General features: G+C 35.5%; 1 protein-coding gene across 2 annotated transcripts in view; it reads right to left on the bottom strand.

Annotated features, from left to right (window-relative positions):
- The window catches only part of HORMAD2 (HORMA domain containing 2), a 97,430-nt gene that overhangs the window by 74,826 nt on the left and 10,462 nt on the right, over positions 1-12,142 (bottom strand). For both annotated transcript variants that reach the window (XM_012763889.3, XM_075996841.1), the window contains exons 2-5: positions 11,802-11,889; positions 5,144-5,285; positions 2,481-2,544; positions 1,942-1,978 (exon numbers count right to left, since the gene is read on the bottom strand). In XM_012763889.3, the coding sequence (XP_012619343.2) occupies positions 1,942-1,978; positions 2,481-2,544; positions 5,144-5,285; positions 11,802-11,852 (294 nt within the window). In that variant the 5' untranslated portion in view covers positions 11,853-11,889. The remainder of the gene's footprint in view (positions 1-1,941; positions 1,979-2,480; positions 2,545-5,143; positions 5,286-11,801; positions 11,890-12,142) is intronic.

Here is a 12,142-nt window from a genome sequence, read left to right as displayed (position 1 = left end):
CTAAGAGGTAGGTTCTACATTTGGGGGATGGACACACTTGAAGCTCTTACTCAAGGGGGGAGGGGGTCATGGGCAATATATGTAACCTTAACAGTTGTACCCCCATAATACGCTAAAATAAAAAAAAAAGAGATAGGTTCTATTATTATCCCCATTTTATATGTGAAGACACTAAGGTACCAAGAGGTAGATTACTTGCCCAAGGTCACACAGGTATTCAGTGACAGAACTGGGATTCACCTCAGACTGACTTCAAAACTTGAGCTTCTAACTACATTGTACCACCCACCAATGATGGACACCCAAGAAATGTTGCTAAATGAATGGAAGAAGGAGAATACATGAGCACTGTTCAAGTATGCCAGTGATGGCCTTCTTTCCCTCTCAACCTGTCCCAATGCTCAGGGTTTTCAAAGCCCAAAAGCTATTTTCTTTCAAAGATTTCCCTCATGTCACCCAGTGGATAGCCCCTCCTTTTCCATACATTACACTCCACATGATCAGTATTTTTCCTTTGGCATGCATCACTTTCTAATGAGTGTTATGGTTACTTAAACTTATATAGGGGTGAGAGTCAAAATATTTGATGTTTTTACATAAAAATATCAAACTGATATGAAAAAAATAAATATTTAAAGCCTAATATGGCATAGGTACTGACCAATCAGAAAAGATGACAATTTAGCTCTAGAGCTGGGTTCCTGGAAGCAAGCTTGGGACCAGGTATTAATTCTTTAGTTGCTGGATTTTGGAGTGGTCTGGCGAGACCCCAAAAGAAACACTGGTGAGGTAAGGAGGAAAATATTGGTGGGGATCACATGAGGTCTCAGAAAAACAGCTATTTACCACTCCATACAGAATATTTTAACAGCAGGTACAGTTGGGCCGGTGTGTAACAGCTGATGATCAGCCCTGTATGTGAATATCACTTATCTCCTGCCATGGTCTATCAACTCTTTCCCTCTATTTTATCTTTGTATCCCTCAGTCCCTCTGGTCAGTGTTGAATAAATCATAAGTAATAACTATACAGTGAAAAAAGAAATATATAAATGTGCTAAATAATCCAACGTAAGGCTTTCTTACCTCACGATTTCTTAAAGGAACTTTAAGAATTTCTTGAATTATGGAGTAAAAAGAAGCCACAGACAGGGAAAAGGGAAAAAAGCAGTGGTAGAAATTCATATATATGTATCTTATCTCTTCAATGAGGACTAGAGTTTTCATTTTTAACACCCTTCATAGCTGTCTTGGACAGCATGGAAGATCAGATGTACTTTTAAGCTGTTTTTTTTTTTTAATTCAAGGTACAATACTAGCTATTTTGAGGGAATAGGTTATATGCATAAATCAAACATAGTTACCAAAACAACTAAAATAGCATAAAAACTGACTATTCAAGTCCAATTTTTTCCTTTCATATCTACTAATTGAATCACCACTATCTGAACATGTTCAACGCACTAAATGCCAAATTTTTGTCTCCCCTGTCCCACATCCTGTGGATCTCTTCCAGTGACTTCAGAGGAAATTCTGTGGTCAAAAAGATATGAGTATGTAAAAACAGAAAAATGAGGGTTTTGCTCTTTTTTCTTTTTTTCAATATTCTTTTTCCAGTTTTTCTTTTTCTTTTCTCCCTCTTTTCTTTCTTTCTTTCTTTCTTTCTTTCTTTCTTTCTTTCTTTCTTTCTTTCTTTCTTTCTTTCTTTCTTTCTTTTTTTTTTTTGTCCAGCTCTTTACAGAAAGGGTTTTATTTCTAATTGATGTAAAGGAGACATCAACAGGAGAAGAAAGACATAAAATAAAAGGATATTGGTTTATGAACACAAGTATAGGCACTATTATACCACTAAACACAGCAACAAAATAAAAGTCCAAACTTCTTTTTTTAAGGGATAAAAGACAAGTTTTTGATCCTGGTGTAATTTTAAAAACATTCTTACGTATCTCTTTTCCAAAGCATCAAAACAACCTTGAATCCTGTCAAGAAATAAATGTTTGATGTCAATTTGGACTCGATGCAAAGCCAAAACAATTCCAAGTACATTCATTTACGTGATTTGCTTTGAAGTGCATTAAATTGATAACCATTTTACCTTTCCCATTTAATCATTTTTTAAAACTCCCAGTATCTTTTAATATGCTGATAGCACTTTAAAAATAATAGGTAAGTAATTTTGAGGTAAGGAAGCACATCTTTTTTTTTTTTTTGTCCCCATAATGTTTAGTATACTGACATGTACATGATGAATAATCAAATTTTAATTGATATTGTTATCTTTAAACAAGTCCATTTTCTTTTAAAAAAAACAATCTTAAAATAATATTAAATAATTGTTACAAATATCTAGAAAATTATTTTTAAAAGAAAGAAAGAAGAAATGGTTTTAAGGAAATGATCTTACCAAATAAAGTCTTATGGGTAATATTAGCTGTGATAAAAATAATGTTGTTCAACTTTTGTGGAATTCCAATTACTTACCACCTGATAATATGCAGTGATCCAGGACATTTTTTGTCTTCTCGGAGGATTTTTAAGCTGAGATCTACAAAAATAGAAACACAATCTATTTTTATCTACTAAATGACTGCTTTACTGAAATTGTCCATGCTAAATAGAGTATTTCCTTTAACTATTTACTTATACAATTTATTTAGTTTTATAGCTTATAAAAACATTTAGAATCTCTATCTACTTTAAAAATAAATCCTATGTTGATTACCAGCTTAGTCCCAATTTTGATTATAGTTTAGCAATCTGCCCCTTCTACAATGTAGCACAACTGAGTTGGTTGCAAAATCAATTTGTGTCTCTTCTTTGCCCCTGATAAATTCTAAGCAATCATGAGGTAGTATTGAGACCATCCCCATTGACCAATTTAAAACATACACCTCTATCTCAGTAATTTCTCTATTATTTCTCTCCCTCTCAATGTAAAAAAAGGGGAATGAAAAAATTTTACATGGATTATTCTCAAATATTTATTTCCATCTAAAATCTAACTATAGGCCAGGCGCGGTAGTTCACACCTGTAATCCTAGCACTCTGGGAGGCGGGTGGATCACTGAAGGTCAGGAGTTTGAAACCAGCCTGAGCAAAAGCAAGATCCCGTTTCTACTAAAAATAGAAAGAAATTAATTGGCCAACTAAAAATACATAGAAAAAAAATTGGCCGTGCACATTGGCGCATGCCTGTAGTCCCAGCTACTCAGGAGGCTGAGGCAGGAGGATCACTTGAGCCCAGGAGTTTGAGGTTGCTGTGAGCTAGGCTGACATCACGGCACTCTAGCCCGGGCAACAGAGTGAGACTCTGTCTAAAAAAAAAAATCTAACTACCTTTTTTCTCTACTTAAGGAATAAGAATAATATCTTACTAAAAGAGTTTTGGTTTAGATCAGTCCAAGATCAATCACTGATTCATGTATGACTTTTCATCAGTCATTTCATGTTTTCATATTGTTTTCCTATCTTAAAATTGATGTCACTCTATCTCTATTGACGGTTATGAAAGTTATTCCATGTCGATATAACATTTAGAGATTACCAGAAAGAGTGACACAGGAGTATTGAACATTTTTATGATGGACATTACTTTAAAGACAAACATTGAGAGAGAGAGATGTATAACTTCCTCTATAACTGCCACAAAAAATAAAAGTGGAATAAGAATGCTGTAAGAATGGCATTACTCACATGCCTAGGCACTGGCACATAATAAGTGCTTATTTATCAAAAACATGTCTTTTTTTTCAATTCTATGTTCCAAACAAGAGGGGAAACTGCAACTATATGCTAGATATAAACACATTCACTATTATAGATTTGTATCCCATAGACCAAAAGAGATCATAATACAAATGAGGTTGTCATGATTGCAGATATCCTGTTTATATACTCATGGTACATATGTATTTTATTAATGCTCATAAAGAGAATCAAATATTGCTTAAGAATATTAAATTGGAATGAGGCTAAGGTATATCATTAAATACAGATGTGAGAAATTTAAAATTAGACTTTGAAAAATAACATTTTACAAAGAAATTTGTATCTGTCTATATTTATTTCCAAATGACAGTTCCCATTTTAGTGACAAATCAACAAGATTCACAATCCAACTTTTTAAACAAATAGTAAGATTTTTAAAAATTGATGAGTCTTAGGTACATTTTTTTAATACAAGAGAAAGAAAGTAGTCAGAAACAGCTTGTAATATAAAGCAATGAAATGAAAAGTTTAGGGCACAAGAAACAAAAGGAAAAAAAAAAAAGAAACAAAAGGAATAAAAGTAGAAGACCTGGCAATTAAGAAAAGTACAGAACTGATTAGAATAATGACTGTCTAAATATCCATGCTAATCAAAAGTGAGCCTGGCATTTTTTTCCCAGCATATTTATATATGTTAACAGAGAGAAAAGTTTTTTACCTGGCTCCTTTGAACTTCCTCAATGCCAAAGTATATCTCAAAGAATAAATTCAACTGAAGCACAAAATTGTACAAATCTACAGCATTCAATTTTGATCTGGCTGTTGCTTTCATAAGTATAGTTTAGAATTATTGGCCTTGTCAATGCAGATTTCTTTTTTCCTCAGTCTATCATTTAATATCTAGCCAGGAACTAATGGTTCCTATTAGTAAATCACTAAAAATAGTAAAAAAAAAAATTTTTTTGAGAGAGTCTCACTCTGTTGCCCAGGCTAGAATGCCGTGGCATCAGCCTAGCTCATAGCAACCTCAAACTCCTGGGCTCAAGCGATCCTACTGCCTCAGCCTCCTGAGTAGCTGGGACTATAGGCATGCAGCACCATGCCTGGCTAATTTCTTCTATATATTTTTAGTTGGCCAATTAATTTCTTTCTATTTTTAGTAGAGACGGGGTCTCGCTCTTGCTCAGGTTGGTCTCGAACTCCTGACCTTGAACGATCCGCCTGCCTCAGCCTCCCAGAGGGCTAGAATTACAGGCATGAGCCACCGTTCCCGGCCAAAATAATAAAATTAAAATGGGAAATGTATTAGCAAATTGGTCTTGAAGAACAGGCCCAGGAGTTGGAATCAGCACACTCTGTGAGAAATGAAAGGTTTACTCCTGCTAAATAGAGGAAAGGGCTACAACAGCCTACGTAACCATTTAGTTTAAATTTACCATCCAAATGGCGCTCTCCATAAGAGCTCTCTGGAAACAGGCCCCTTAGATATGTTATACATGAGATAGAAGTAGCAAAAAGCTTCTTCACCATTACCAATGACTCATGCTCATTAGTGATTTCAGATGGAAAAACTGTTCCCTGGGGGAAGAAAAGTGAAAAAAAAATTAGTATTCTTTAATATATTCAGTCCATCACACTACTACCACAGATAGGATGAAAAGATTTTTCAAGATTTCCAATTTGATACCTTTATAGGTAATCAAAAGGAAACAGAACTTTGAATACTGCATTAGGTTAGATCTTCACAAGCAAGGCAGAGCAGAAAGCAGACAATTACCCAAATAATTCAAGATTAAAATAATTTATTTCACAATGATCCATGGATTTGAGGCAAAAGTGAAGTTTTATTATGATTATATAATCTCCTTCCCTCTCAGAAACTCTTCCTTCTCATAGATATTGCAACTTCTTTGCAACATCGGACACTATTGCCCACATACTCTCTTTTCTTCTTCAAGCTACCACAACTCTATTTTGGTTTTTTACCTATCCCTACAAATCTATCTCAGTATCTTTTGTTTATTCCAGTTATTCTTCCCTTTAAATGCTGGTTATCCCCCAGCATCTGTCTTCAATTCTTTTTCCCTTTTCATAGCTCTCTTCCTAGACTCTTCAGACCCCACTGCAATCTGGCTTTTATACCCCTCCATTTTACACTGTTCTCTCCAAAGTCACCAAGTACACCCTATCATTGACTTCTTCTCATTCCTCATAATATGTAAACTTCTTTGCAATATCGGACACTATTGCCCACATACTCTCTTTTCTTCTTCAAGCTACCATAACTCTATTTTGGTTTTGTACCTATCCCTACAAATCTGTCTCAGTATCTTTTATTTTTTCCAGTTGTTCTCCCTGTTAAATGCTGGTTATCCCCCAGGATTCTGTCTTCAATTCTTTTCCCTTTTTATAGCTCTCTTCTTAGATAATCTCATCCAGTCTCACAGCTTCAGCTATAGCCTATACAGAGAGGACTTCAAGTCACTATTTCTGTTCTGAGTCTCACTTCCATATTCCTATTTTCTGAACATCTGCACCTCAAGCACTTTGTAGATCCCTTAAACTTGGTTTATTTCTACCACTCCTAAAACCCGATCTCAAGTTTCATTCTCAGACAAGTGAATCGGCATCCCCTGCAGTTACCCAGGCTAGAAGCAGCTTCACCTTTGGCTTCTCTCTTTCCTTTGTACTCCATATCCAATCAATAAATTCTATTAGTTCTCTCTAAAAGAGTTCTCAAATCCGTTTTCTTCTTTCCCTTCTCATTGCCACTGCCTTGACTCAAGACATACTCAATTCTCCCCTTGACTATTACAGTAGCCCCTCATCTCTCTGCCAACAGTTCCTTTTATTCAATCTGTCTTCCATCTTGCCATCAGAATTAATTTTCAAGAATACAAATTTTGGCTGAGTGTGGTAGCTCACATCTGTAATACCAGCACTTTGGGAGACGAAGGTGGGAGGATTACTTGAGGCCAGCCTGGACAATGTAGTGAGGCCCTATCTCCGCAAAAAATTTTTAAAAATTATCCGGGCATAGTAGTCCCAGCTACTCAAGAGGCAGAAGCAGGAGGATCACTTGAACTTAGGAGTTTGAGGTTGCAGTGAGCTATGATTACACCACTGCACTCTAGCCTGACAGCCTGAGTGAAAGAGCGGGACCCTGTCTTTAAAAAAACAAAAAAAACCACGAATCTTATCATGACAATTCCAGTGTTCATAGAGGACAGAATTCAAGTACCTTAGTGTGAGACTTGAAAACTGTTAAAATCTTATTTTTAGCTCTCCTACTCCTTCCTTTCTGCCCCCACCCCTTTATTCTCTCCCACAGATATGATACACCCTACTCTCTAGACATGTGGAACTACTATTCTATTACGGTGTATTTCCATACTTTTGTGCTTTGCTTAAGCTAGAGCTCTGAGGAATACAAAGGTTCTGTAAGATGTCAGATGGTGTTCCATAAAAAGTATCAATGCTAGAAATAGTTTCCTGCTAAATTTTATGTTTGTGTGTGTATATGACAGATTAAACAAATTTATATAGTTTTTAAATGATTGGATAGTCTGCCTTAAGAAACACTGTGCCATATGAGGAATGTCATAAGAAAGTGACAGGCTGGGCGCAGTGGCTCACGCCTGTAATCCTAGCACTCTGGAAGGCTGACGCGGGCGGATTGCTCGAGGTCAGGAGTTCAAAACCAGCCTGAGCAAGAGCGAGACCCATCTCTACTATAAATAGAAAGAAATTAATTGGCCAACTAACATATATAGAAAAAATTAGCCGGGCGTGGTGGCGCATGCCTGTAGTACCAGCTACTTGGGAGGCTGAGCCAGCAGGATTGCTTGAGCCCAGGAGATTGAGGTTGCTGTGAGCTAGGCTGATGCCACAGCACTCACTCTATCCTGGGCAATAAAGCAAGACTCTGTTTCAAAAAAAAAGAGAAAGTGACAGATACATGAATTTTTGCTTCACTATATAAGGAGTATCTACCAACAATCATCTTGCATATAGAATATTTGCTAATGGATAATTTATGTTGGGTATCTTGAGTTATTTCAACATATGTTTGTCATACTCTTCAATGTTTATTATGTATCTGTATTAACATAACAATAAGAATTTAATCATTTTTATCATAATTAATTACTCTATGAGGCTGCTTTTTGCTATCTTCTTTAAGCCAAGCACAAAACATATCTCATGAACTCTATCTAGCTGATGCTGTGTCAATACTGTATAATTTAAAAGTATTTTCCAAATATTGATGAATTCGACTATATTAAACCTAAGAACTTTTGTGCATTAATATACTATTAAGAGCAAAGAGGCAACTCAAGGGTAGGAAGAAATATTCTCAATATATATGTCTGAAAAAGGGATTCATATCCAGGATGTATAGAGATCTCCCAAAATTCCTTAAGAGAGACAACCAAATAGAAAAGTAAGCAAAAGACTTGAACAGACACTTCACAAAAGAGCAGATCCAAATGGCCAATAAACAAATGAAAAAGTATTTGAACTTCATCAGGAAAATGAACATTAAAATCACAACCAGAGAACATTATACACCCACCAAAATAGCTAAAAGTTTTAAATATCAGAAAATACCATTTGTTGTTACGGATGTGTAACAATCAAAACTCTTTAACACTTGTTTGGGATGGTAAATGGGCACAACCTCTTTGGAAAATTGTTTGGTGGTATCTCATAAAGCTAAATATACACATTTTATGAACATGTAAAAGTTTTAAGTGTCTCAGTAAAAGTTTTAATTGTTCATTGGTCAAATAAGTTCAGAAAATGTGGTCTTATACAGTTCTTTTCAGCCAGGAATACATTTCTTTCCATTCCCTAAGTCTTACTTTCTCCACAATCCTTCCTACCCAGGTCCATTTTCAGTTAACCAACCACTCCCATAGCTTCTAATGTCTCTACACTCATTTGACATTAAGTTTCTGCTGTCCTGTATGGTAAATCTTCTTTTATGTCCAAGTCTTTTCTCTCTAGATGGATTGTAAATTCCATAAGGGCACATGGACTTAGCTGGGCCCTGAAGAAAGGTAGAATTCAGAGAAGTGGCAAGGAAGAAGAATAGCATTAGTAAATAAAAGAGATCAAGAATGCTATGACATATCAGGAGCACAAGGATCAGATCAGTTTAGCTGAGCCCGAGAGTTTGAGCAGGGGAGAGTAGGAGAGAAGATAAGAAGTAGGAGCTGGGCGCAGGTGCTCACACCTGTAATCCTAGCACTCTGGTAGGCCAAGGCGGGCGAATCGCTCAAGGTCAGGAGTTGGAAACCAGCCTGAGCAAGAGCGAGACCTTGTCTCTACTAAAAAATAGAAAGAAATTAATTGGTCAACTAAAAATATATATAGAAAAAATTAGCCGGGCATGGTGGCGCATGCCTGTAGTCCCAGCTACTCGGGAGGCTGAGGCAGAAGGATCACTTGAGCCCAGGAGATTGAGGTTGCTGTGAGCTAGGCTGACGCCACGGCACTCACTCTAGCCTAGGCAACAAAGTGAGACTCTGTCTCAAAAAAAAAAAAAAGACAAAAAGACATTTACTTTAAATATAAAATGTAAAAGGCCATTCCTAGTAATGAAGATCAACAGTTGGAAAAAGCCTCTACAAAGGCTTTTTTACTGAGAGTACATGTTCATAAAATGTGTATACTTAGCTTTATGAGATACCACCAAACAACCTCTTTTCCAAAGAGGTTATGCCCATTTATCGTCCCACAACAAATGTTAAAGAGTTTTGATTGTTACACGTCCATAACAACAAATGGTATTTTCTGATATTTAAAACTTTTAGCTATTTTGGTGGGTGTATAATGTTCTCTGATTGTGATTTTAATATTCATTTTCCTGATGAAGTTCAAATACTTTTTCATTTGTTTATTGGCCATTTGGATCTGCTCTTTTGTGAAGTGTCTGTTCAAGTCTTTTGCTTAACTAGAGTTCTCTATACTCCAGGGATATTTTTCTCAGCTCAGCTGGTCTCATACTTTAAGAGTTATTATTGATGTTTTTATAACTGTCTAATACACTTAGACATTTATAATACACTTAGACACTATGGCTTGATAATAGAAAACACTATTATAAATTATTTTAATAAGATACTGTGCTAATATAAGTGATTTTTTTTGTTGTTGTTGTTTAATATGTTTAATTTGCTTTTTTTTCAGATGAGTATAAGTGATATTTGATGGCTTACCTACCAAGTTACATGACTTTGGGCAAGTTACTTTATTTCTTCTCTGAGCTTTAGTTTCCTCCTTATTGCAAGGTTTACTTGAAATAATAATATAAAACCCTTAGCACAGTGCCTGGCACATGATAAGTGCTGAATAAATGTTAGATACTATAATTATTATTGTTGTTTGCAGTATCAAATAGCAAAAATCATATAGTCACTTAAATTTTATTCTGGCAAGTAGTTCATGCAGTCCAAACAACAAAGATTTGTTTGTATTAAAAAATCAATTTGTTAATTTACAGTGAGAAAAATAACTGCCAAGCTGATTGCAATTCATACATCCAGCTCAGTATTTTACCCCAGGAAGTAAGCACACTTAGGAAGCCAAATGAGATCAGACATCTGCTTGGTAAGTATATTGAATATGACTCAGAAAGAAAATGCTTTCTCTCTGTCCTAATTCCTCTTCAACTTCAATCTTTTCTACCTCTGCTACAGCTTAATATTTGTAAAAATAATTGTTTTACTCTAATAAAACCATCTGACTTTCCATTGACTACAGAATAAAGCATAAATTCCTTAGCCTGTCTTTTAAGATCCATATTAATTTGTCCCCAAAGTTCCTATCCAATTTTATTTCCTACTTTTGTCCAACATAATGAGCCTTCCACTCCAATAAGGATGGGTTCTTTGCTATTCCCTGAAATATGCCATGCTTATTTCCTATTCTGAGCCATGGCACATACTAGGTTTTTCTCCTGGAATTTTCTCTCCTCTACTTAAATTCTTTTTTTTTTTTTAGAGACAGAGTCTCACTTTGTTGCCCAGGCTAGAGTGCCATGGCATCAGCCTAGCTCACAGCAACCTCAATCTCCTGGGTTCCTCCTGCCTCAGCCTCCCGAGTAGCTGGAACTACAGGCATGCGCCACCATGCCCAGCTAATTTTTGTATGTATTTTTAGTTGGTCAATTAATTTCTTTCTATTTTTAGTAGAGACAGGATCTCACTCAGGCTGGTTTTGAACTCCTGATCTCGAGCAATCTGCCTGCCTCAGCCTCCCAGAGTTCTAGGATTATAGGTGTGAGCCACCACGCCCAGCCTTACTTAAATTCTTTTTATCATTCAATGTCCACCTTAAATCTTACCTCTTTCAAGAGGAATATCTAAACCATTCCAGTCCACACTAACTCTCTAAATTACTATCATTTGTATTGCCTTACTCTTTTTCATATATATGTAAATGATACACTGCTTTTCATATTGACTTAACTCCCATAAATCTTACTTCCTTAACCAGATTATAAATTTCTAGAAGATGATCTTTTTTTTGTATTCTTTCAGTGAATAACATAGTATTACATATATATTAAATATTATTGAGTCTCAGTGAATAAACAAATGATGTATTAATGAATGTCATGGGACAAGCTAAACTTGTCCAAGTGAACCCAGCAAGATTGCCAATCCAGGACATGCTCCCCCAGGTTCCTAGCATGTGTTTCTCTCAGTGCTCTCCCCTTCAGTTCTTACAATTACATCATGGTGTGTAACAAAAGTTTCCTAATTGCTTCAGGAAGTAAATGTCTAACAAAGAACCATTTTCTTTAAACATCTATTTGTTTCTGATTTCTTTTACTCTAGAAGATCTAAACATATTAATACTATATAGACATGAAACAAGCAATCAGTAAGTTACTTGGTAGAAGAAATCTATTTTAATTTTCTGTATATCTTCAGTCCATTAGGCAGTTAAAATGAACACATACTCTCTCAGAATATTATGTGCCAATTAACTGATAAAATTGCTGCTTAAAAAAACCACAAAGATTAAAATTCTGAACTAACTCACTAAATAGTCATTGATTTTCTTTTAATTCTTAACAAATACCTTAGATGCTTTGTGTACTGTGAAGGAGTGAGAGAGCTGGGCAGTGGCCATTGTAGGAATGTATCAGGATTCTTTCAACAATTCTAACCTGTAAAAAAAAATTAATTAGAAACTGTGCTTAATATAATACCTCCTGTCTTATTCTGCCCAATAATGGAACTGAAAAATTCTGGAAACAAACATAAAAACTAAAATCAAGGTCAGTTAAGTATAACCCATTTCCCATTCTGTTCAGAATAGAGAGCAATTTACCAAGCTCAATTTTGAAGAAGCAAAGGAAGAATGAATACTAAAATAGTTCTATCAGGCCCTGTCTAAACTATAAAATGAATTTGAGTTGG

This window comes from Microcebus murinus, chromosome 22 (assembly GCF_040939455.1).
Source record: "Microcebus murinus isolate Inina chromosome 22, M.murinus_Inina_mat1.0, whole genome shotgun sequence".
NCBI classification, from domain to species: domain Eukaryota; kingdom Metazoa; phylum Chordata; class Mammalia; order Primates; family Cheirogaleidae; genus Microcebus; species Microcebus murinus.
The sequence above is the reverse complement of the archived record's forward strand: the minus strand, read 5'-3'. Positions and strand labels throughout refer to the sequence as shown.